At 44.4% G+C, this 24690-nt stretch overlaps 2 protein-coding genes across 2 annotated transcripts in view; one reads left to right on the top strand and one right to left on the bottom strand.

Moving 5' to 3' along the window:
* The window catches only part of UTP20 (UTP20 small subunit processome component), a 64768-nt gene extending 46318 nt beyond the window's left edge, over positions 1 to 18450 (top strand). Inside the window, exons 42-62 of the mRNA XM_038173081.2 lie at positions 67 to 206; positions 671 to 827; positions 1658 to 1756; positions 2275 to 2442; positions 3127 to 3293; positions 4182 to 4323; positions 4612 to 4728; positions 5522 to 5692; positions 6488 to 6616; positions 7365 to 7475; positions 8251 to 8330; positions 9054 to 9123; positions 10168 to 10350; positions 11276 to 11407; positions 12833 to 12965; positions 14069 to 14268; positions 14622 to 14693; positions 15046 to 15318; positions 15655 to 15781; positions 17338 to 17483; positions 18038 to 18450. Coding sequence (XP_038029009.1) covers positions 67 to 206; positions 671 to 827; positions 1658 to 1756; positions 2275 to 2442; positions 3127 to 3293; positions 4182 to 4323; positions 4612 to 4728; positions 5522 to 5692; positions 6488 to 6616; positions 7365 to 7475; positions 8251 to 8330; positions 9054 to 9123; positions 10168 to 10350; positions 11276 to 11407; positions 12833 to 12965; positions 14069 to 14268; positions 14622 to 14693; positions 15046 to 15318; positions 15655 to 15781; positions 17338 to 17483; positions 18038 to 18193 — 2973 coding nt within the window. The 3' untranslated portion in view covers positions 18194 to 18450. The remainder of the gene's footprint in view (positions 1 to 66; positions 207 to 670; positions 828 to 1657; positions 1757 to 2274; positions 2443 to 3126; positions 3294 to 4181; positions 4324 to 4611; positions 4729 to 5521; positions 5693 to 6487; positions 6617 to 7364; positions 7476 to 8250; positions 8331 to 9053; positions 9124 to 10167; positions 10351 to 11275; positions 11408 to 12832; positions 12966 to 14068; positions 14269 to 14621; positions 14694 to 15045; positions 15319 to 15654; positions 15782 to 17337; positions 17484 to 18037) is intronic.
* Positions 18451 to 18851: 401 nt separating this feature from the next.
* On the bottom strand, positions 18852 to 24233 carry ARL1 (ARF like GTPase 1). The gene is made up of 6 exons (XM_027452718.3): positions 24075 to 24233; positions 22761 to 22898; positions 21316 to 21397; positions 20489 to 20600; positions 19573 to 19751; positions 18852 to 19218 (listed from the first exon to the last, which is right to left on the bottom strand). The coding sequence occupies exons 1-6, from the start codon at positions 24076 to 24078 to the stop codon at positions 19188 to 19190; spliced, it is 546 nt and encodes a 181-aa protein (XP_027308519.1). The 5' UTR covers positions 24079 to 24233; the 3' UTR covers positions 18852 to 19187.
* Between the last annotated feature and the right edge of the window lie 457 nt (positions 24234 to 24690).

The following is a 24690-nucleotide window of genomic DNA, read 5'->3' as shown; positions in this document are numbered from 1 at the left end:
TTAAAAGTCTGTTTTTTACACTTTTTTATATTAAAAGTGTATTATCTCTTGTTCTGTCTTAAAAAGGTTAAAAGAGATGAGGAACACAAGGTTGTGAAATCCAGCGTTGTGAATGACGATGAGGTAGTTCGTGTTCCTTTAGCTTTTGCAATGGTCAGGGTGATGCAGTGTCTTCCCCAAGAAGTGATGGAAGCCAACCTGCCAAGGTAGGTTCCAGAAGATCTCCTCAAATACCGTTCATTTTGCTGGGATTGAATGCAGGCACCTTTCTTAAGCTGTGGTTATGCACATGGCTAAATCCAGGAGGGGCCTCCTGACATGTGTTAAATACTTTTTTTGGAAGCACATTTTCCTAGTTGCATTCCCCTTTGCATTTGACTGCTGTAAAGCTAAGTTTGAAAGGGTCTTGGTAAATCCTTAAATAAGCGCAGAGCTATGAAGCAGAGTGCGGAGGTAGGGGTAGCAGAGCTGGAGAAAGAGTCACGTACAGAAGGAAAAGACAGTCTCTAAAGTCTCTTGAAGGACAATGGGCATGTGACTACAAAGCCTGTGGGGTTTGCTTTAAGCATGTCTGTGCTTGTAAAAACATCCCTGAAAGTAGACTCCTTGGCTAGCAATGTAATTAGTTCTGTATTTGAGAGTGAACTAAACTGCTTGTCTGTGTTTCCAGCATCCTGCTGAAGGTCTGCTCATTTCTGAGGAACAGATTTCAGGAGATCCGGGATGTTGCCCGCAACACCCTCACTAAAATCATGGAAGTATTAGGAGTGCAATACCTTATGTACATTTTAAAAGAGATGCAGTCTACTCTTGTCCATGGGTACCAGGTAATGCTGAAGTTCTTTGTTGCTCTTTGTAGGTTTTTTGATTTTTTTGTTGTTTTTTTTTTTTGTTTTTTTATGTGTTACAAAGAGAAACCAAAGGGAAATTGTTACTGAAATTGTTTTGCACTGGGAGAATAGCTTGGTATTATACTACTAAATACTACTCCTAGTGCCTGCATCAGTCCTTATTTCAAGTATGCAAACATATGTTAACTGAGGGTCTGTACCCAAAGAACTGTTAGTCTATGCAGAGAAGAAAATAGGATCTCCATTTCCCAAGAGTTAAGATATCGAGGTGAAGAATGAATTTTTTGTTCCAATAAAATTATTGGGAATGTTTTCATTTGGGCCAAGCAAAGTTTGAGGTGAGTTGCCACAGGGACTATACAGACAGTATGCAGTGATGCTAACTGAAGTCTTGCTTCCTACATCCAGAGCCAAGGCCCTAACTATTAATTCACCTTTCTTCTTTCCATGGTGGTTTGTGTAAGAATAATTTCTGACATGAATTACCACAGTGGAATAGTAGGAGCTTCTAGCTACGGTAACAGTGAAAGCACTGATGATCACAGCCTAAAAATGGCAGTAAGAGCACTGGAGAAAGAGGAGATTCCTGCCCTCTGCCAGTGTGTGGAGGAACAGGGGTCCTTTTCCTGCTGCATACATGAGGATTCCTATCCTCCAAGTATTTTTTCTTATAGCAAGAGTTCATTTGTAGTGTGAGTTGTGATGCCTTTGCTGTGGGAGTCTGCCTATCCAGTAAGAATGTAAGAATATAAGTCAAGAATTCCATGCAGGATATTGGAAACATGATCTGTTCTCTTTATCTCTAGCTCCATGTGCTGACTTTCACTGTGAACCTGTTACTGAAGGGCCTTACTCCAAAGCTGAGTGCTGGCGATTTGGATCCCTGCTTAGATATCCTGATTGAGGTAAAAGCTATTCAAGATTGAAGGAAACATCATTGTAAAATGCATGGGGGAGAAGGAGGCAGGAAAAGGTTGTGTGTAGATTGCCTCACAGTTGGTGGCAAACAGGGCTGATAGTGCTTGTACTGCAGAACTGGGAGGTTGCTTCAAGATTAGGATACTCAACTGTGTTTCCCTGTAGTCTAAATGGCTGAGCAATAGTAAACAGATACCTAGGCAATGCAGTCCATGGAGCTCAGCTGGCCACCCAGAAAGGGGTTTATTTGCATGTCTTGGTCTGACTGGAATCCCGCTTCTTGTATCGCAGTGCCACAGAGGGGAGTGAAAACAGTTTCCCCATCTGGTGTGCTCAGCCTAGTGCCTCTTGTATTGACAGAGGAAAGGTGGGCATGATTCATGGGCAACCCAGAGAACTGGGCTTTCTGAAGGTGGAGAAAAATAGTGTGGTTCTGGTGTTACTGGGAGAATCTGGCTCTGCTTTTCTGCTCATCTCATTGATTTCTCTTGGCTGCTTTCCAAAGATTTTCAACCAGGAACTGTTTGGGGATGTAGCTGAAGAGAAGGAAGTGAAGGGAATTGTGTCCAAGGTCATGGAAGCACGCAAGAACAAGAGCTACGATTCCTATGAAATTCTTGGAAAGTACATAGGAAAGGGCCAGGTGACAAAATTAATTCTGCCACTGAAAGAGGTAAGAAAAGGCAGACGGAGTCTTGCTTTACTTTGAGTACTCGGTTCTGTATGGTCTAGAAGAAACTCTAGAGCTTCCAGGTGTCTACTGTGACATTACCTACATAATCCCACAATGGCTCCCCATTTTCTTTGTGGAAGGCAGTATGCACCCAGCTCATAAAACGGAACTTTGTTACTGGTGGCCAGGGCATCAAATGGTGTTTTGGGAAGCTTCCCCCACTAGATGGGAAACATCCCACTGCATGTGCTCCGTATGCTCTCCTTCTGCCAACTCTTGTTAATGCTGTTTACTCTGAAGTTTCAAAGACTTGCAATGATACACTGTGACTGGATCCCTTGCCTATGAAGGAAATGTCACCAAAATATTTTAAGAGTCTGTTTGAGTAGAGTAATTGCCTTTACAGAGATGCAATTTTTTGAGTGGGGTGCAAACCCGTGTTGAAATGGAGTCCTGTTTGGTCACAAGCTCTGGTGTGTCTCGGGGGTGACAGGTGAACTGTCTGGAGTCTAAGAAGAGGTTGGATTAAAAAAAGGAGGGATGCTGGAGCAGAGCTGAGGCAATAGGAGAGCTTGGGACTTTAGGCAGTAGGTGATAGAGGAGTTGCTCTGGCTTTTCCTGTGATTTCTGAATACACATGGCAGACCACTGCCCCTCGTGACTCTCATGTTGCTGCCTTTGTAGGTTCTGGAGAGCACCACAAAGCTGAAGATAGTCCGGAAGGTGCATGAGACGCTGCGTCACATCATGGCAGGGCTGATCTTCAACTCGGACATGAATGCAGAATATCTCCTCCTCCTCAGCCACGGTCTCATCAGTGAAAATTTGCCTCTACTCACTGAAAAGGCAAAGTAAGTTCCAGTTTACCCAGCTGGTCTGTTAATGGCTTGGAGGTTTGGTTGCAGAAATGACAGCTCTCAAAGCCAACAAATCAAATGTGTGAGGGTTTCCTTCTTTTCATGTGCCCTTTGTTTTTGATGTAAGCTAATTGGGCAGCCAGAGCACAAGAAGAGAGCTTAGAAATGGAAGTTATCACTTCCTGAACTAATGGAAGTCTGTTCTTGCAAGCACTCATGGTCTTGAGTAAGGCTTCTTTACCATCTGGTAACAAGATGTAAATGTTTGTATGTAGGTACAGGTGATGGTGTCAGGACAAAGCTACAAACTAGCATATAAAAGGTGATTGAGGCCTTGGACATTTTCATGGTGTCAGGAGCAAGAGAAACTGTGGCCTGTCACTGTCACTTCAGGCAGTAGAACCGTCAGATTTCCTCTCCATTTGGTGGTGTCACTGCTCAAAACAGGTTTGGGCATCTTGCCTTTCCCCTGTGTTATGTGGGCTGGCTTGCAGTAGGATCTGACAGTTGTTTGCAGACTTCCTGTAGCAGTTTTTAAAAGCTATCAGAAAATTCAGTAAATCATTGGTAAATCATGCGGTGAACATATGTGTTTGAAGGAACTACCAAGGTTCTGTCTTGTTGGCAGAACGAAGTGGAGAAGTTACACAAATCAATGTGCATCTGTTAGCTTTGTAATAGTGACGTTGCTCTCAAGTCTTAGTGTCTTGTTTGTCATGTTGCTCTCAAATTCAGTTCAGTTCACTGTGTTCACAGATCTGCTTTTACTTGCTCTGTGGGTAGCAGCTGAGCACAGTCCAGCTCTTCCTGCTCCCAACAGCAAGCTTGTTGTGGAGAGGGCTGAAAACTGAATTTTCACCTTTGCTGTACACTGTTTTTCAGAACAAAAGTTGCCCCTCCTCCAGATCCTCGACTGCAGCCAGAAAGCTGCCTGCTGCTCCCTCCCACTCCTACAAGAGGAGGGCAGAAAGCACCCATCAGCAGAAGGACAAACATGCTTATCTTGGTTGATTCAGGACTTAGGGTAAGGATTTCCTCAAATACAAAAAGAAAGCTTTGAGATTCAAATTTTTGTTAAGAGTATCCAAAAGAAGGTAGTCGATACGTTGCATAAAAACACAGCCACTTGTCTTGATTTTGTTTTGCATATGGTAACTCTAGTGATGCCTCTTGGAGAACTAAAAAAAGTGCTTAGCCTGTTGCAGATATTTTAATGGGATGTGGCCTAAATTCTACTATAACCCAAAACGGTGTGGGACTTTACTTATTTGAGTCACTGTCTGAGAGGAATGTCCTGTGTTTTCCGTGCCAGCTGCTACACATGAGCATGAAGAGTTCCAAAATAAATTCTTCTGACGAGCATGTTTTGGAAATGTTAGACCCCTTTGTTCAGCTGCTCATAAACTGCCTGCAATCCATGGACGTCAAGGTACAGTTTTGGATGGAGTCTGTCTCTTCTGCTAACAAGGGTCCTGCCCCCAAATGTCTTGTTGCTGTTGATCTACAAGAGCAGAGAAAGACATCCCATTTTCGAACGTAATTTCACAGGTGTACAGCTAAACAAGTTGAGGATGATATCCCAAGGGGGAGGAGGGATTGTTACTGATGGAGGACTGAATGCTCTGCCCCTAGTGCTGCTAGTTGAAGTGTGGACGAGTTCTCCTGGAGCATGTTCATACAAGTACTTTGCAGACCATCTGTGAGGAGCTTCATGAGGTCCTGTGGCTGCACAAAACAGTATTGCCACAGCCATGGTTTTCTTTGGTCCGGCTCTTAAAATCTATTCTCAACACCACAGATAACCTCTTAGGGTTTGAGTAAGCATAGGAGGGAAAAATATTAAAGCCCGGGTTTCCTGGGAATGGAAGTCATGCATCAGACACCATGAGTTACCTGGAGCAGGGCTTTCAGGTGACCTGGGATTTTGCCAGAGAACTCCTGTGCCTTTAAGGTACCTTTGCTTCAGAAGAGTTCCTGCCATCTGGTGTGAATCAGCACCGTGTTAATGCCTTTACCTAGTAAAATCAGGTAGAGAATTAGGGAGTGGCAGATAGCATTCTTAGAACTAAAAACCCCTTTGTTTTGCATATGAATGTTTTGAAAGAACAGCTAATTCTCTTTCACCACAGTTGCAGATAATTTGACAACATTAGTAAGCAGAGAGAGAAGTGTTCTTTCAGTGCCATTGTACCCACATGCTGACCTTTGACTCTTTCTTACAGGTGATAACTGGTGCTCTGCAGTCCTTAGTATGGATTTTAAAGTTCCCTTTGCCTTCTGTCAATACGAATCTGGAATCACTAATCAAGCAGCTTTTCCTCTTGCTGAAAGAATTTGCCAAGACAGGAGTAGCCAAAGGCCAAAATTTCCACCTGGTTGTGAACTGTTTCAAAGTAAGTCAGAGCTGGGTCTGCTCACTTCTACTTTAGGATTAACTTTGTAGAGTGAGACTTTTTCCACTGCAGATCCTTCCGCAACTGGTCCTGGAGAGTTTGTCTGGAGACTCCAAGGCAGAGTGGGAAATGTATTCTTGCTCTGATTCTTTCCTAAGTCCGGAGTTATAGAAAGTTACCCCTTTGGAGCTGTGCTCCAATGCACAACTTGGAGCTCACAGTATTTTATAGAAACATATTTGCCGCCTTTATTCCCTGTAAGAGTGTCATGTTACCACCCTGTCTTCTGAGAAGCATCAGTTTTGTGCCTGAGTAGTTTGCTTTTAACATGATTCATTGGACTGAACCCTCATACCTGAAGTGAGACAAGGGAAGAGAGCAATTAATAGTAGTGATAACTACTGTTACTGAGTGCACAGTCTTCCTTTAGATGTCTTCTAAATGCATTTCTGAATTTATTACAGCTTCATGATCATAGGGGAAACTGAGTAATTCATGCTGAGTCCTAGTGCCAGAATGATTTTTTCTCTTCCTGTCTGCGTTCCTGTGACATGGCTCATGTCTGTGAGCCTCCCCACTCATTTCAAGGACTGAATATGTGTATTTCCTTGTATTCAGTTTTTGTCTCAAAATTGCCAGCTGAAATCAAAATGATGAGAACAGTGTTAGCTGCATGTTTCAGAGCACCAGTTTGTCCTTTCAAACCCAAGTCTTATAAATAGAGTCAGGTTTTGAGGTGGGCGTATGTTTTATGGCACTGTGTGTGTATTGACAACATGCAATTTGATTTTGCAGTCTGTAACAATACTTGTGAAGAATGCAAAGAGCCATATAACAAGCAAACAGCTCCAGGTGTTGCTTGGCTTTGCTGAAGAGGACATCTATGATTCATCACGCCAAGCCACAGCTTTTGGCCTTCTCAAGGTATTTCTGTGGAACACGTGTACGGGTTTTGTAAGCCACTGGAATGGTAGAGATTTTAGCTTTTGGTGAAGTTTGTAAGATCTTGTTAGGAGCAGGCCACAGAATGCCATTAAAGTTCTCTGTTATAGAAAAAGAAGAAAAAAAAATCTTTCCTGTTTGAGTTGTAGTCACTGTTTAAAGTTGTTTGGGAGGCTTTTTTATATACGTGGTGTGTATGAGGATGCATTTGGGTGGCAGAATGTTTTTGCTAAAGAATCCATGTCCATAACCATTAGAACAGATACTCTGTGTCCTCCAAAAGAAGCAGATATGGATTTACAAGCCACCTTTTTTACCTTCTGTGTGTGTGTTTTTATTTGTTTCTATTTTTTTTAAAAGTCCTTCTGGCTACGTTTGAAGATGTACACCAGTCAGTGTTAATGTACCACCTGATACCAGTGTCGTCCCAGGTTATAATGCTGTATAAACTTGTAATTTAATTTATTTAACTTCTTTACTGAAAGGGTTGTTAGGCACTGGAACAGGCTGCCCAGGGAGGTGGTGGAGTCACCATTCCTGGAAGTCTTCAAAAGACGTTTAGATGTAGAGCTTAGGGATATGGTTTAGTGGGGACTGTTAGCGTTAGGTTAGAGGTTGGACTCGATGATCTTGAGGTCTCTTCCAACCTAGAAATTCTGTGATTCTGTAATTCTATGTCATGCCGTGCAAACAAAATTACATGAATCCAACTGTGCTGTCACATTTTCAGGCTATTTTATACAGGAAGCTGATTGTCCCTGAAATTGATGATGTGATGCAGAAGGTTGCCCAGCTGGCCATCACGGGCCAGAGTGAGCCGGTGCGAGTCCAGTGCAGGCAGGTGGGTAGAAAGAGAAGTCTCTTGTGTTACTTTACTTACAGCTGCCTCGCAGGCTAGAGGGTTTAATGTGGCCGTTGCAGCTCTCACATAGATATGCTTCAGCTCGACTGGATTCCCAACCCTGTTTCTTCATCTTCCTAATCATTGTCCCCTTGTTATCTGGCTGGTTTTACTGTTTGTGACTGATCCGTAGCAGAACTGCAGGCTGCTTGCCTGTGGTAAAACTGCTTGTCATGGGCATACCTTCAGAGAGCTGCTCAACAGCAGTGACACAGCTCCCCCTTGGAAGGCTTTTAGGCCCATGTAACTAAGAATCTTGCCCTTTTTTGTATCCTAGCAGAAGAAAGTTTGCTGCAAACCACAGTTCCTTCCCACTACTTCTTCCCTCTTTCTAAGCTGAGAGCAACCAAAAGTTGGAATTGGTTGCTTCATTTCAAGCATTAAAAAGCAGGAGCTGTGCATAGCCAAGTAGAGCTTTTCCGTAGTTATTAGATGGACTTTGAAGGATGCTGAATTTCTATTAGCAGATGCCTTGACAAGTCATGGTAATACTCTAAAGACTGATCTAGCAGTTGTCAAATGCCTGTAGATCTTATTCCAGAATTGAAGCTTGAGAGCAGCTGATCCGTTGTGGAATAAGAACTGGCACATGCAGAAGGAAGGGTTTATTCTCAAAAATGTACTGGACACAACTGGATTTTCCTTGTAACCTTCTTACATGCTTTTCCAAGTGTTTCTTGGTAACCCCTTTCTGTTGTTTTGTTTTGTTTTCAAGATTTACTTGAAATATGTTCTGGACTACCCCCTTGGTGACAAGCTGAAACCCAATTTGGATTTCATGCTCGCACAGCTGGAGTAAGTTTATATTCCCTGCATTTCTTTCTCTCAGTACAGAATCTTGTTGCTTTATATATGACTTCAGTAGCCTTCGTGTGTGCTGCTCATGAGGAGGAGTGGGTGTGGATGGAGTGTTGATTTTCCTACCTATAAAACACTTCCCCTTTTTCAGAGGTGGATGTTTGAGAAATAAAGCAATTGTCTCTCCCCTGTTTCACAGCTGGTTTTGTTGCTGTTTATCTATGTAAGCAAAGGTGCTGTTGTTTGCTTAGCGTTTAACCAGCTTGTGAACCAGGTGAACTAGAAAATCCAGAAAGAGTAAGGGAAAGTGCATTTATCTGACTACTGTCCCTTGGCAATGGTCTCAACTGCAGTTGCAGGCGCAGTTGAGGCCTGCTGCACCAATTCAGCTGGAGCCGTGTGCCTGAAACCTCCTTCCAAGCACAACCCCTCCTTTGCTCAAGGTGACAGTAGTTTCATGGGCCCCCTAGCAGCATAGCACAGCGCTGTTGTGTTGACCCAGGTTGGCTGGAGCCCTGCTTGCCCTCCTTGTGCCCAGTCTCTAGCAGATGGAGCTGAGTAGCCTGGGTGTTTCTCTTCTCCTCAGTATCAGACCAGGTTAAGAAGCTGTTGTAAAAAGATCCCTGCCAGCATGTGTCACTAGCATTGGCCATTCTTGTAAATTGTTAGCAAATTTATAGAGTGTTAACCCAACCCTAATTGTTAACCATTTCCTCACAGTTATGAGTATGAAACTGGAAGGGAGTCTGCACTGGAGATGATCGCGTACCTCTTTGACATGTTCCCACAGGTAACAACCACCTCTTGGTACCAAGCATCAAGCACTTGATTCTTTTCAGCTGTTTGCAGTAACAGCATTTTCGGAGCAGTTTATTTTGGGAGCTTTTAGTAGTTCATATTATCTTTTATCATGAGCAGGACGTTCACTTATCTCCAAAAAAAACTGGCTTTGCTCCAGAAGAGAAATGACATGCTGGAAAGTCTGCGGTACTGCTGTATCTAATGTGCTCAGTCTGCAAGTAAAATAAAGCTCTGTCAGCAAGAGCTTGGATAAACTTAATGGTGGTTTACACCAGGAAAAAACACATCCAGTTAAGGAAATGGGGTATGAATAGAAAGTGAAGTTTAGAGCTTTCTTACCATGATTTTTTCTTTTAACATTTATTAGGGATATTGTTGAATGAACTGGTCTGTGATGTACAATATCAGTTTCATTGGCCTGACTGGAGAGGGAGGAACTCTCGGTAGGGTGGATCAAAGTGAAAGCTTAAAGAATAGCTGTGCATCTATGCAGGATAACATACACAAAATGCTAAGCTGCCTTGATGCTTTGCAGCTGGAGTTTGAGCGTACAGGAGACTGAGAGAAGTGCAATCAAGCAACAATATCAGAGGAAGGAAGAGAAATTCTGCACAGTAAGCTGTGCCTCTCCACCCCCGATTAGATTTAGTATCTCGTTCCAAGCAACACTATAGGGTAGCAAAGCACTGCTGTCTCTGCAAGGGAAGGGCCTTTGGGCCTGATTGCTGCAGTGCTTAGAAATTTATGCCTGTTTCAATGTGTTAGTTGTGAAAAGGCCCCTTAATATTTGACACTCAGGTTGCATCCCAGGGACACGTTAGCAAGTTGGCATCAGAGGAAGGTTGGGGCTGCTGTGCACTCCCTGTGTGCTCCAACAGCTGGACCATCCTCTCCTTTCCGTTCATCTGCCTTAACGTGGACTCTGCTTGGGGCTGGAACTGGTCCTATATAATGTGCAATACCTCTCTTTACCCCTTTAAGTGCCAGAAGCTCCCTGGGGATGTACAGCTGACTAACGGTTGTTTCTTTCTAGGAGCTCCTCCACAAATACTGCGGGCTGTTTTTTCTCTCCCTCTGCATGACGATGATAAATGATGACTCGTCCAAATGCAAAAAGATGGCAGCTCTGACGTGTAAATCTCTGCTCACCAAGATAAACAACGATAAACAAGATCTGATGTTTTCACTGGTCACAGAGTGGTTTCACAGCAAGAAGGTATTCTTTGGCTCGACTGGGTCTAGAAAACTCTATTTGGGGACTGAGGGAGATTAAGGCAAGTAGGAATTCTAATGCCGGGTGTGGTGGAGTGGTGGGTTTAGTCATGTCCAATTTAAGAGTTTTAGGAAAGGAGCATGGGCAAGAGTCATCTTGGAATAATTTTTTTTTAAAGCTGTGCTTAACATCATACTTCTTGCTAGCAAGAAGAGAGGGAGAAATAAAGATTTGTATAGCTACAGAAATATAGGGAACAGCCACTGCTGTAGGTCAGCCTACAGAGGTCACAGCTGCATTGCTCTGCATTCCAACAGCCCCGCTTGGGACAGGTATTTCAGCAGCTGTAGCCTTTGCTCAGGGTAAAGGTTGGAGCAAATTCCATAAAGCTCTTCTCATCCCAGTAACTAACTGTTCATGCTTTCTTAGCCCAGATTTGCTTCATTCTGTTCCCAGCAGCTGGACAGTGGCAAACTTAGCCTTACAGACCTCCAATTTTGATTTGGGTGCCTGTGGCTGCTCAGTTATTCTTAAACAGGACTCAGGTGCTGCCTCTCTGCACTAGCGGAGCAAATCTTCTTTAATATTTCATCCTTTTCATCACTGTTTTGTTCAGTTCTTGTTTGTAGCTGTGAGCTGCCCATTGCATTGTGAAGAACCAGCAAATGCAAAGTATCCCCCAGAGCTCTGCAGCTGGGAACTGGGCTAGAAACAGCCTTTTGGCATTTCGTTTTAGGGTGCTTTTCCAGGGACAGCGTGTCCTGCCAGGTGATTGTGTCCTTAGCTGGCAGCATCGCCTTTTTCTATAGTACTCTGAAAATGAGCTTCTCTTCAGATGCTGTTGCAACAAGCAAAAATAGGAGCTGTTACCAGCTCACAGGAGCTGCAAGATTTGATTACCAAGAGGTGTGATTCTTTCTATTGGCAGAGCTTGCACAGGAGGTTGGCTGCCCAGGCATGTGGCTTGTTTGTGGAAGTGGAGGGAGTCATGTTTGAACGCCGCCTTGAAGCTGTCCTCACCTTGATTGAAAAAGAAATCAACCCGGTTCAATTTGAAGATGTAAGTGATTTTACCACGTGTTGAGGACTGGGGAAGGAAAACTGAAGGAGGGAAGTGTAGGAGAGATTTAACCATTGAACCTACTGTTTGGGACCAAGGACAGATACAAAGCACACACATCTGTCCTGAAGGGCATGTCACTGGCCTAGAACCATATTTTGTCTGTAAGCCCAAATTTCATGTCGTGTGTCACAGCACAAGGAGCAAAGGAACTTTGCAAAGCCGCTTGGGCTGAGCCTACAGCCATGCTGCGTAACCTGCAGGCATACTTCTTGCTCCAGCCTCTATCAAGGCTTCCACCTCTGTGGGTGGAAGGGGTTGTTGAGGCAACCCTTGAGTCAAAGGCTTTTGTTTTTTTAACCTGTTTGACTTGGTGGGCTGACAGCATGTAGCCGTGTGTATGTCCAGGTTGCTTTCCCTGCTTGTGTGGTCTTCACTGCACTGCGGTGGTGGGAGAGAAGGGACTTGTGGTTTTTGTTTAGAATGAAGTTAAAAACCACCATCAGAAAGAATGGCAGGATGCATACATAGCACTGAGATGGGTTCGAATGTAGGTAGTTATAAAAGAGCTATGCTGACATCTGGTTAACCAGGAAACACATCTCATAGGTGCAGAGTAAACACGGAAGATCAGAAATGCAACACTTGTGACTGACTGCTTTGTTGAGTGTTATCTGCACTTTAACTTCCAAAGGAATTCCCTTCCTGTTCTCCAGACTGTGGCTTTGTTTTACTGAATGTCTTTATGTGCACATGATTAACCCAGAACAAGGCTGCCTCAGATTGGCATGGCATGCGATAATCCCAGAGTCACTGCGCCTGGGGAGCTGCCATCTATGTAGCTGATGTGCCTGGGCACCACGCTGAACAAGAGAGGAGCCTGGGGGTGTGCAGATTGGCAGGAGATGAGAATTTCTGCAGTGATGAGAAATCCTCTGTAATCACCCCCTGTGCTGCAACATGTGGGTAACGCGCTGGCGAGTTGCATCAAGCCAGCCAGTGACTACGAGTGTGGTCAGAACCTGGAGGGAACAGAGTAAAAGAGCAGTGTGGGGCCTTCCAGCTGGTGGAGGTAAATCTCAGCTCAGCTTGGCTCTAGGAGTGAGAATCAAATGTGTGCATATACATCTGTAGGCATAACTGATACATGTCGTGTGCATAATTCCCTGCGTTTGGAAAGCAAAGGGTTTGTTCAGTGATACCTGTGTAAAACAGAGAAGAATGTCTGTAATAATCTCCTGCAGAGGTTCAGTCTCCAGAGGAAATATTTTAAGGGAGCTGCTTCCCTTCAGTTTGTTACAGCAACTGGATACCAGTCAGTCCTCTGTTTCTTTGCAGAGTTGATCTGAAATTTATCTAGTAGAGTAAATAAGCACCGTCTTCCAGTCCTTGTAAGCATATTTCTGGTCTTGCTGATTTTATTAGATAACTGAAGAGGAGGAGGAGAAGGCTGCAGATAGGCTGCTTTTCAGCTTCCTTGTGCTGGTAACAAAGTTAATCTCAGAGTGCAACTTGATTCAGTTAACCAAGCATGGAGATCTTGTCAGCAGTATCTGGGGTAAGTATCAAGAATTAATATGGCTGGGTTACAGGGAAGATTGCTGGTGTGCCATGCGTTTTACAGCCCAGTATAAGCAACTGAACTGCCATACACAGTTTGCATGCTGCAAAATGCTAATACATGGCAGCTACTGCACAGAGAGAGAGCAGATTTTAACAGAAAAGGTTATATAGTTGATGGAAACGATATGCCCTTTTGTCTCAGTTGCTGGGAAGTATTCCCTATTATCCCAAGAGCACATACTTGCAAAGTATTGCGTTTTTGATCATAATTACAGCCTCTTAGATGAAAATTTTCAGTTCTTCTGGGAAGAGATTTCCTTGATGAGGAAATCACAGTAGCTAGCAAGCGATGACATGGTAATGGCACTGCAAATACTGTGTGCCTGCTGGGACGTTAAGGCCTGGAGGTCAGTGATTCACCAAGTTTCCATATGAGTGAGATTTTACAATGTCAGGCTGGCTTATTGCCATTTTATTGTCTAGTTTTCAATTGCTGATATCAGAAGGGGTGTTTCTGGCTGGATTACTGGCTGGATTACGTCTTCAGAGAGTTCAGCCTGCCAGGTGCCTTTACTGAGATGCGAGGTAACCCTTGTAAATCCCGGGTTGCTTACCGAGGTGCAGCTTGCACAAACGCGAGACAAGAGGGCAGCTCCGTTCTCCTCTCTGAAACATCAGCAGCCTCCTTCCAGGGGTTAGATCTGACCATCTGGAGCAGGGCCAGCCCACCCGAGTCACACAGGAGGAATTCCCCGGATATCAAAGGCAGATGAGCTGTGACGCTGAGCTCTGTGAGGGGACTGTAGCTGCTGCAGAAACATGACTGGTCAGCCAGGAGAGGAGCAAGTGTCTTTGTGCCATGCCCACCTGTCCTGAACAGTTGTCATCACTGCCAGCTATGGCCCCATCTTTAGTGGTGTGGAAGTGCTGTGGTAACGTTCCCAAGAACAATTTGATTGTGTTCTGAGCAGATGACGTGGTTTATTTCCTTCACCATTTCATTGTAGCGTGTGCTGTGGTAGCTCTTGGAGGGATGGGGTTCTTCTTCTGCTCCCGCTGGACCAGCTCCTGTGCTGAAAGAGGTTTCCTTTCCCCTAGGCCATGTCCAGTCTCACCTATGGCATCCTCACAGCTGGGTCTGGCTGACAGCTACTCAGATCTTTGGCTTGTTGTTTGCATCTCACAAGCCAGAAGATCTTGTCAACAAGTGGAAGGAAAGGCAGGCAGTCAAGAAGAAAAAGCCATCAACAGAGGTGTCCATGTCCACGCTCTTCTTGACTGCTGAACTGGACAGCAAGGTAATGATGTCTGCAGTGCTCCTCCCCCTGTGCCCGCACCCATTCCCTGGCTGGGGCATAAAACTAGGTTTGGTAGATTGGCATGTTCAGTTCTCTCAGTTGCTTCTGCCTGCTGCCTAGCCGTAATCACTTAAAGCATTTGAGTAGGTGTCTGCTGCTGGGGGGGGCTTCCCAGGGTCTTGTTGTCAGCAGCATGATGGTTCCCTTCTGTATTGCAAGACGCAGGCAGAACTTGTGCTGAGCCAACTGACTGGCCTCCTGCTGACCGCCTTTGGTGACTGCAAAATGCTGCTTGGGCTTCTTGCCACTGGTTCTGTCACAAAACGATTCCCTCCCCCTTTTTGTCTCCCCAGATGAAGGAACTCGTGTTTGCGTTCTGCCATCAGCTGCACTCTCAGTTCTTGGACCAGTCTCTGGGGGAGCAGGTAAGATCAGGAGCCTGTCTAGGCCTCCAGGAGGTGTTAACCTCCTACCCAGGGCAGCAGTGCTGCTCTCTGGAAACAGCTCAGGGCGAATACCCAGTGCCTGACGGCTGTGCTGAAGGTGTCTGAGCAGCTGAGGTGAGGGGCTCAGACTCAGAGAGACCCAGAAAAGTCCCCCTGGTGGTGTCGGTCTGCTGGAGGGGTTGAGGGGTGGCAGAGTCAGATGCGGGAGGCACCCCACAGTGCAGGACTGGGGTCCCTGCTGCCCAGCCCTAACCTTGGCTCTTTCATGCTGTGCTCACCGCTGGTGCTGTAGGAACCTACAGTGACTGACTACTCTGTTTCCATGCTCCAGGTTGTAAAGAATTTGCTGTTTGTCGCCAAAGTTATTTACTTACTTGCACCTCCCTCAGAGGAAGGAGAAGAAGCTGCAGGAGAATTTGGATGTGAAGTGGAGGAGCAGGAGCCCTCTGAAGATGAGGGAGAGCAAGACGTTTCTGCTCAAGGAGAGGGAGACGAAGAGGACACAGAAGAGAAAGGCCAGCCAGCCACACTGATGTGGCTAATGAAGAAGCTCTCTCTCATGGCAAAACGAGAAGCAGCGTATTCCCCTAAAGTCCCTCTAAAGGTAAGAACAGGGTCAGACCAGCTGCTTTTGATGGGGAAAGCACCTGCATAGCACTGTTGCTCTGGCTCGTTCCTTCCAGGGGACAAGATGCAGAGGGCATTGGGAGATGGTGTTGGTGCGAGGATTATGAGGTTCTGGTGGAGAAATGACTGCTTCTCAGGGAAGGCTTGTGCCAGTCTGCTTCTCCTTTGCGATGCCTCCAGCCCTCTTGTGGGGTGGTGAAATGTGGGAAAGCCAAAGGCACCAAGCTGCAGGGGGCAGAGTGCTGCCTCTAGCAGTTCAATTAGGCAGTTTCCTTCTTAACTGCCTTACGCTGTCCCATACGCTTACTTTCAGAGGAGCTGCATCTTTAAGTTCCTGGGAGCAATCTCAGTGGATCTGGGAAAAGAGAGAATCCAGCCATACCTTCCAACAATCCTTGCCCCGCTGTACAGGGAGCTGAACAGCACCTATGCAGAGCAAGGTAAGCGATATCCCTCACAAACGGTAGCAGAGGGAAAGGTGTTAGATCTGTGCCTCAGCGTGAACACCCCAGCCATTCTTTTTCCTCTGTTGAGGCACAGATGCCAAAAACAGTGCCTTTCACCTACTCACTGTTTAACCAAAATACCAGGAAAGGACAAGAATGTATGGACAGCTGGGACAACAATGTAAATGTTGACAAAGACTGGAATTAAGTTAGTCAGGCTCCTGCATGCAAGTGGGTAATGCTTGAGCATGTGACCTAGTGGAAAAAGTGCAGTGGTAAAGGGTGGACTCGTGGTGGCAAGGCTGACTCCTTGCTGAGGAGGGGGATGAAGTGCAGGCCTTAGGGAAGCCTGAACAAGGCTGTTGCCAAGTATTGTTCTTTTGAATTGGCATGTTAAGGTCTGCTGTGAGGATTAGGGGCTCAAAGATCTATGGCTAGAAGTGTGTTTGTTCTAATGCAAAAGTGTGGGGATTTCTTATGGCCATGTGTTACTGTAGAGCAAGGGGCAAGACAACTTGGAATTGCTAGTTTGGTGATAGTCCTTGTTTTCCCCAGAAACAGAGCTTCCTGAAAATGAACCTGTGTGTGTCACACGTTTGCAGTGACTGAAAGAGAACAAATTTTGAGGCTAGGGGTGGAGAGGCATCCGGTACAGGAATGCTGCACGCTGTGTGTGCAGGCAGGTGTGCACCTACTGAACCTGTGCCTTCCTCCCAAATGAGTCCAGGTCACTCTGCCCCAGTAGATACTGCCTGAGCAGAAACACTTTTTTCTCCCTGGAGATCCATGGTTGTTAAAAAGTCTTAAGAAAGACTGAGTGTACGTAGCGTGGAATATGACAGCAAGGATTGCAGAAAGACCTCAGCACTTAATGAGGTCAACTGAGCAGTGAATTAGCAGCAGATACACACTGTGACCCATATGAAGTGATGCCTGGTTGGAGAAGGTCAAACCAACTTCCCATCTAATTCAGTGGACTCCTGTCTTAAGAGCAAGCAAGCCTGGCAGGTTGTTCATGGAAGTGTTCTAAGTGAAGCAAATCCAATGACAGAATAAGAACAGACAACAAAACAGAAACAGTTACACAAGCCATACATTTAGAGTAATATATGCCTTGAAAAATATGTTGTGTGGCACTGAGTCCTTACATCTGAGGACAAAAAGGAACTGGAAGAAAAATCGGATGAGGGCAGTAATAGTGCTAGGTAAGGAACAACTTTGCTAAGTTAGTAAGACACTTGGAAAAGGTAAGGTAGAGATTGACAGTGTTACAAGTGGATAAAGATTAACTTTTTGCTATGTCAGCACAGGAATTGGGAGCTTTCAGTATTGCTTTTGTTTTACCTGCATGAAGCACAACTTGTCATCTTCTGGGAAAGCTGGTAAAGAACCAGCACATTTAAAAACCATCTTTGCTCTGGTGTCTGCAGTAATACTGGGCAAGATGAATCAGTACAAACATTTTTAGTAAAATGGGCAATTCCTTATCGGGTTGTTGGCTTTTACTCCATATGCTGAAAAGACTAAGCAAATTTATTTTGTTTTGTTAGATCCAACACTGAAGAACCTCTCCCAAGAAATTATAGAACTGCTCAAGAAATTAGTTGGCCTGGAGGCTTTTTCACTTGCCTTTTCTTCAGTGCAGAAGCAGGCCAATCAGAAAAGAGCTATGAGGAAAAAGCAAAGGGCTTTGCAGGTAAGTGTATTCTGCTTTCTTTTCTGGGAAAAGGAATATTCTCTAAAGGCTTGAGATATGGCCAGGAATATGAGTGTGAAAAATCATTTCATCCTGCATTGGGATAGTTTCATTTCAGAATATTAATGAGAAACTATTGATAGGGTGGTCGGGCTCTGGAACAGACTCCCTGGGCGAAGTGGTCACGGCCCTGAGCCTGCTGGAGTGAGACAATGCTCACAGACACATGGTCTGATTTTGGGGTGGTCCTGTATGGAGCCAGGAGTTGAACCTGATGATTCTTGTGGGTCCTTTCCAACTAAGGATATTTTATGATGCTATTTAAGATCAAACTTCTGGGCAGGTTTTGACTGCCACCAAGGCCGTAATTTTCGGGTTACCTGGAGAGCAGTGGTAAACCTGGCCAGAGTAGCCAGGATACCCTTGGTTTTGAGAAGCCTTAGAAAATGGGTGCATTGTCTGTCAGTCACCAATTTCTTGGGAAGTACTGGATGTTAACAGGAACAGTTAGCTGCAAACACAACTAAGCAAACGCATGTATTGTTTTTCATTAGACTGTAGCAAACCCTGACATTGCTGCAAGGAGGAAGTTGAAGAGACACAAGACCAAAGCAGAAACCAAGAAGAGAAAAATAGAGTTCCTGCGCCGTGGCTACAAGGCCAAGAGACCTCGAAGCCAGGCACTGAAAGACTTAGCAATAGTGGAATGAAAAGGCTTTTCCTTTCTGGAGGATTAATTTGTAAAAACTAATTTCAAACAAGAGAACTTAATTATTGTGGAAAAAAAAAGTATTTACATATTTTAATTGTATTTATTTGTATTTTTTCATGTTCTCTTTTTCATCTAGGATCTTAAAAAAAAAAAAGCCTTTCAGTTTTTTCCAAACCTGTATATTTACTAGAGCATGTACAGTTGGATGGACAACCACCGTGATTTTTTATATTAAATTTTACTTCATTTTTAAAAGATGGGCTATTACGACTGCATTCATGGCCATGAACATCGTCCCTTCTGGAAAAAACAGTCTGCCTCTTGCCCTTGATTTATATTCTACTTTCTGCAGCTACAAGTAAGCTGTCATTGCGAGCTAAGCAGAGAATATAGAAATAACTGCTGTGAAAGGTGGAAGTTAAATTCACATTACTGCCCTGGCACATAGGGGCTGGTGGCAGTTAAAGAAGAAAGTAAAACTAAGCCACATTAACAAGGAGAAGCATGGTATTAGCTCAGTTGCTGTACTTTATTTTAACAGCATATCTGCACTGAGGGAGCCTGAAGCATAACACCATCAGCTTAAGGAAACCTTGAAGGCTCAGCCATGTGACTGGTTTAACTGGCAGTAGCTGGACAAGCACCACACCTTCAAGTACAGCTGACCATTGCAGATTTTATTAGTGTTTTAATTACACCAATCTAGTAACCGCTCTAACTTAAAACCACCCCGGGGGGGGAGAGGGGAGTTGCCAGCCAGTAAAACTTTCATACAAATTATTAAGCACATCTTTAAACACAAAGAAAGGAAATATCATAATGTACACAGCCAGTCACTCGGTTCAGTTTTGCAAGTGAAGAGAGGCATCCACATTACAGGAGTCAAACTCAAACCTGTCCTATTTACAAGTATTCGTAGGCTGAAAATACTTGACTGCAGCAGGAGGAATGTTGGATGTAGCTGAAACGTCGTTGCAATGGTCAGCTTTGTATTACTGCCTACTCTTCAAGGCCTCCACCAACCTAGGAAAAAGAGTAGGTCAGTTTACTAAAAAATCATTTGAAATATGTCAAGACATCTTTAGGAGTCAGCTACTCTTTCTTCTAATGTGGGCTCTGGTTTTATTTTGTTAGGAATATGGCCTGGAGCTACGTGGCCCTAGCTAGACTGCACAGGCGAGTCCTGAGATGCCTGCCCCTCACTTAAATCATGATCTTGCTCATCTGTTTGCTCTCATTAGGTGCCAAAGAAGTGCTGCAAACCTGTAATTCATATTACAAAGCTTTTATGTCAGACAGACTTTCCACAGCTCCAGCTTTCAAAAAATAAAAAGATAATTTACTAATGAAGCTAGCATAATTAAGACTTTTACTCACCATTCCATTGCTTCATCAAGCCCAGTACCCTTAGTTGCAGAGGTTTTGAAGATCTGCCATTTTCGATCCTTCAAAGCTGGCAAACCAAGGGCGTTTGCCATTTCTGTGGGAGTCATCGCTTGTTCCATGTCCTGCTTATTTGCAAACACCACCAAAATGGCTTTCTTCAACTCTTCTTCCTAAGAAATGGGAATCATGCAAGTTGTTGAAGGGATTGCGGTGTCAAGAGTTGGACTTGATGATCCTTAAGGGTCCCTTCCAACTCAGGATATTCTATGATTCTATGATTTTTACTAAATCCATTCAGTAAAAAACGTAGGGAAAAAAATACGATTTTGTCAGTTTGCTGGGTTTTGTGTTTTAGGAAATTCTTCAGCAACAGAATGACACAGTTTGAATTCCATTTGCTCCCACCATGGCATCACATGGGAGCAATTTCAAAACAGGCAAGTTTACAGAATACTGTTACATTATGAGATGAGAGGTAAATTTAACAACGTATATACATTAAAAAGCTTGCAGCAATTTTGAAAAAAAAGTTTTGCTTAACATGTCTTCTTTTTACTCTTATTACCCTGTTCTAAACCTGCCCTTCATATTCAATACCTAGTAGGATATTAATTACTGGTATTCCTTCAGGGCCTGACTTTTGCCACCACCAAAGCAGTGAGCAGCTGTTCTTGAGGACGGGAAAGTTTTCATGTGACCAAAAGCTAAATATAATTTACTGTCCAAACAATTACTGCACAAAGCTATAAAATACCTGCAGCACATTTAGTTCTTTTCAGTCAGAAGGGTTGCGTGGGCCTTTTTTGAGAGCTGATATTTCACAGCTTGATTCACTGAATCAAATTTCACGTTAGCGCCAACAAATATTTGGACTTTCCTGAAATGACCATCATGCTTGTTTTCTTACCTCTAACATAGCAACAAGCTCTGATTTTGAAGTGCCAATTCTGTCTCGATCGCAGCTGTCCACTACATAAATGACTGCATCTGTATTTGAATAGTAACACCGCCAGTATGGCCTGCAGAAGAAAAATCCCATTCATAAAATGTGGAGTTTTAACAGTGTTTTGTAGGCAGATAATGAAAACCTGCCCAGAGGAAGTAAAAACTGCCACTGGGGTAAAAGGCACTAGGAAGCAAATAGAGGGCTACAAAAAAAAAAAAAAAAAAGGCAGAAATTCAGGGAAGAGATTTATTTGGAAAAAAACACATGGGACATCAAGTTCATAACTGAAGGACAGGGCAGCAAATGAAGTTTGTAAACATAAGGTTTTAGCAAACAGTTATCTCTGTAGCAGTTTGTGTAGAAGCAACTGTGTGATGCTGCCTGCCACAGATAATCATTATGGTCACCAAGGAAGGGTAAGCTTAAGGATAAACTTAATTTTTTTAAACAACTAATTCATACACGCAAGTAATTAACAAGAACCACAACAAAATATCTTTTTCAGAATTATTTTACTGGAGCTGAAAAAGGCTTTATAACACCTATGTCCCATTTTTTTCAGAACACTGCCTAATTACACACTGAACAAATAAACTAGGTTTTCAAAGCAAAACTGTATGCCAGTGAAAATATTCACTTGTTTTTCTTCCAATTTGTAATTCAAAACAGAGGTTGTAGAAACTGAATTCTGTCAGATGAAAGCGTTCTGACAATGAGCTGTTTTTAAGCTTTGGAACTAATTTTCAGAAATGCAAACTAAGATAAGAAGATAATAAAATATTTATTACCTTATGCTTGTCTGTCCTCCCAAGTCCCAGACTTGAAATTTCAGATTCTTGTATGTCACCGTTTCAACATTGAAGCCAATTGCTGAAAGAAAGTGAAACAATTTCACAGTTGGTGATTCTTTTTTCCCCTGAGCTACATTTACAGCACTTAGTTCAAAATTTTCATGCCTGAAAACCCTCATTAGCTACATAATGAAGTTCCTCCAAGAAGTACTTATGGCTCAAAATACTGCCGCATTCTTTGAACAATAAAACCAAACTATAAACATATCCTAGGTATTTGCAACAAATGCTAAGGTTGTTACAAATGAACAGAAATGTGCCTGAAAGCACCAAAAGAAACAGCGGCAGACAAAGGGATGGCCTGTTTAGATAACAAAGTACCCAACTGACAGCAATAAAGCACTAAGGAATGCGTCCTTCCTGTCAACACCAGATCTGTGGCCTCATAAGACCACAGCAGAGACTACTTCTCAGCAGAAAACTTGACGTTGATATCTGGAAGATGGCAGTAAAGTTACAGCACATACATATGTCATTCCTTGTCCTGTCAGCACAGAGAAACACAGAACAAGGAAACAAATGACAGGCATGGACTGCCTAAAATTTATGGAGGCTGAAATAAGCAAAACTACACAGCAAAAAGCACAGTAAACTGCTGGCTTCTAAATGGTTTAAAAAAAAAAAAAAAAAAAAAAAATGACCAAAGTCAGTTTATCACAGTCATTCAGGAGGAATCTTAAGAGATGTGAAAGGGATTCAACAGCCAGTATCTCTGTCCTCCATGTTACACTGAGTGATCCTAGCCAGAAAACTTCAGCACACACAGTAGCGTTTGGTATGACTGCAGGAATGCTAAGGCAATTAATAAAATCAGTTACACTTCTTTTTTAAAAAGCATCTCTTTCCATGAGATCTCACGCTGCGTTGTTACACTTTCTTCACAAAGTAAAAACACATCTGTGTTTCTTTTCTGTGTTAAATAGAAGTGTTTATATAACAAGCTTAAGACCCTTCTCAAAAATAGGAAATCAAACAGGTATATGCTCAAAATTTTACACAGGATGCCATCAGTGAATGAGAAAAATAACAAGCTCTAGAATTTGCGTTAGAGCTATGTTTGAAGACAGGAGATTTCAATAGTCAATAGTTACTATTTAGTGAACATTTCTCTATCAAGAAAAGCCTGCCAAAATCATGGTAACAATCTTGAAGTCAAATACTTCTTGCATTCAGCAGGGTAGCATAAAATATTTTCCCCACACCGTAAAAATGCACACCATAATAATGTCATGCGAGAAAGTTCTCAAATACAACAGTGCTGGCTCCAACTCCTTCAAGTCTCTTTGTATCTGAAGCATGCACGTGGTGACTTCAGCTGGCAAAGCTCACATGTTGGAGCTACCAGCAAACGAGATATTTTTACTACAGGATTGATCACTTACTCGGAATGGTGGTAACAACTTCTCCAACTTGTAACCTGTAGAGAATGGTTGTTTTTCCTGCTCCATCCAACCCCAAGATGAGAATCCTCATCTCTCGAGTTCCAAACAAACTGGAAAAGATGGTGGAGAAAAAGCCCCCTACAAAACAAAATCAGAACAGAAAGCCATTGCAACGTCAGCTGGCGATATGGAGACTGACCTGATTTCTGACTGAACAGCAATGTGTTTCCTCTCTTCAGTGAAAAAAGACAAGCTCAGGTTGCCACTTGGACACCTGTGGGCTGAACTATATCCTTCTTTCCTGGCCTTATGCCACAACATTGCTGTAGATCTACCCAGCAAAATCAAGTTGCATCGAGCTTCCTCATTGTGGTTAGGAGTTTTTTCCTTTTCTCCCACTTGCCAAAATCTGAGCCAACTACTTCTTTATTTGTACTGGCCTCTGTCTTTTCACTGCGAGAGACTATACAGGGCCACTCTGAAGCCTGAAATAAATTTTCCTGATGTTTACAGTCTCCCAGAGGCCCATCTACTCGTTCTTTCTTAAAATGAAGTGCAATTCAGCAGGTACACGTTAAATCACAGCCTACTGCGAACAATGAAGTTGCTCTGAGTTAAGCACATTAATGCTGCAGAGAGGTCTAGGAGCTTGTTTAAAATCAGTTTTATTTTTATTTTTTTTCAAAAGTGGCTTGTGTCCCAGCACCTCACTTCCTCTTTAAATGCAGTACCTGTGGCCAGACCGGTATCTGACTTACACTTATTAGATGTATATGGATAGAAACAACACTAATGGTCTAAGCCAGTAACAAGGAAGGTTTCTGTCGATGATTTTATATCGACAGAAGCTTAATAATTTTGTGCATCCACCTAAACGCTGTAAAAGATGATGAAACACCAAACCAGCTAGGGTCATACTGGGTAACAGAGAGGAGAGAAGGGAGAGATTTGCAGGCAAAACCTTATCCCAGTCTATTTGTGATAACGAAAACGCTTCCCCGTGCTTGCCTCCCGAGGCGGAGGCTCACTCCGGGAGGGCTTGAACCCTCCGGGCGGCTGCTGCACGCCGGGGCCCGGCGCACTGCGGCCCCCCCCAGCCCGGGGCCAGGCCCGGCGAGAAGCGAACGGCGCCTGAGGGGCCCCTGAGGGGCCGGCACCGCCACCGGCACCGCGGGCTCCGGGCCTCGGGGCCCTGACGGGGCCGCTCCGCCTCACGCCGCTCAGCCCCGTCCCCCCCCCACCCGCACGGCTCCGAGCCCCGGGGCCCCGCCGGTCCCACCCGGTTTCCCCCCGGCCCCCCCCGGCCCCACCGACCCATGTCGAGCCCCCGCCGGGTCCCGTCCCGCGGCCGCCGCCCCCAGGCTCCACGTCGGCCGCCGCCGAGAGTAAAGGAGGCGCCCGCCCCGCAGATTCGGCACGGCGACGGAGGCCGCCCGCGGAGGGGAAGGGGAAGGCCGAGCGCTGGGTGAGCCCCTCGTCCACCCCGCGAAGGAGAATGGGATAAAAAAAATAATAATAAAAATAAATAAATTAAAATTAAAATGCGGGCCGGCGCAGTGTCGTGACGAATCTGCGGATGCGGAAGCCGGGCGGGCGCTGAGGGGAGGTGGCGCAGCCCGGCCCGGCCCCCCTCACCCGCCCACTCACTCTGGTTAAAATAAATAAATAAAAAATAAATCCCCCACGTTACCGGCAACCAGCGCTTCGCCATCGCTGAGGGGCTTCAGAACTAGCCCCCAGCACCAGGCTCTGCGGGAGCCGCAGGGTTGCTCAGGGAGAGGGGCGGCGCAGTTCTGGCACCGTGCCCAGGAACAGCAAAACGCCCGTTTCTATCAATAAAGCGCCCATTTCTGCCCGTAACCCGCCCATTTCTGCCAACAAAGCGCCTATTTCTGCCCAAATGCATCCATTTCTGCCCATAAAGCTCCCC

The sequence above is a fragment of the Anas platyrhynchos genome, chromosome 1 (assembly GCF_047663525.1).
Source record: "Anas platyrhynchos isolate ZD024472 breed Pekin duck chromosome 1, IASCAAS_PekinDuck_T2T, whole genome shotgun sequence".
NCBI classification, from domain to species: Eukaryota; Metazoa; Chordata; class Aves; order Anseriformes; family Anatidae; genus Anas; species Anas platyrhynchos.
Note: the sequence above shows the minus strand (reverse complement) of the source record. Positions and strands in the feature narration are given on the sequence as shown.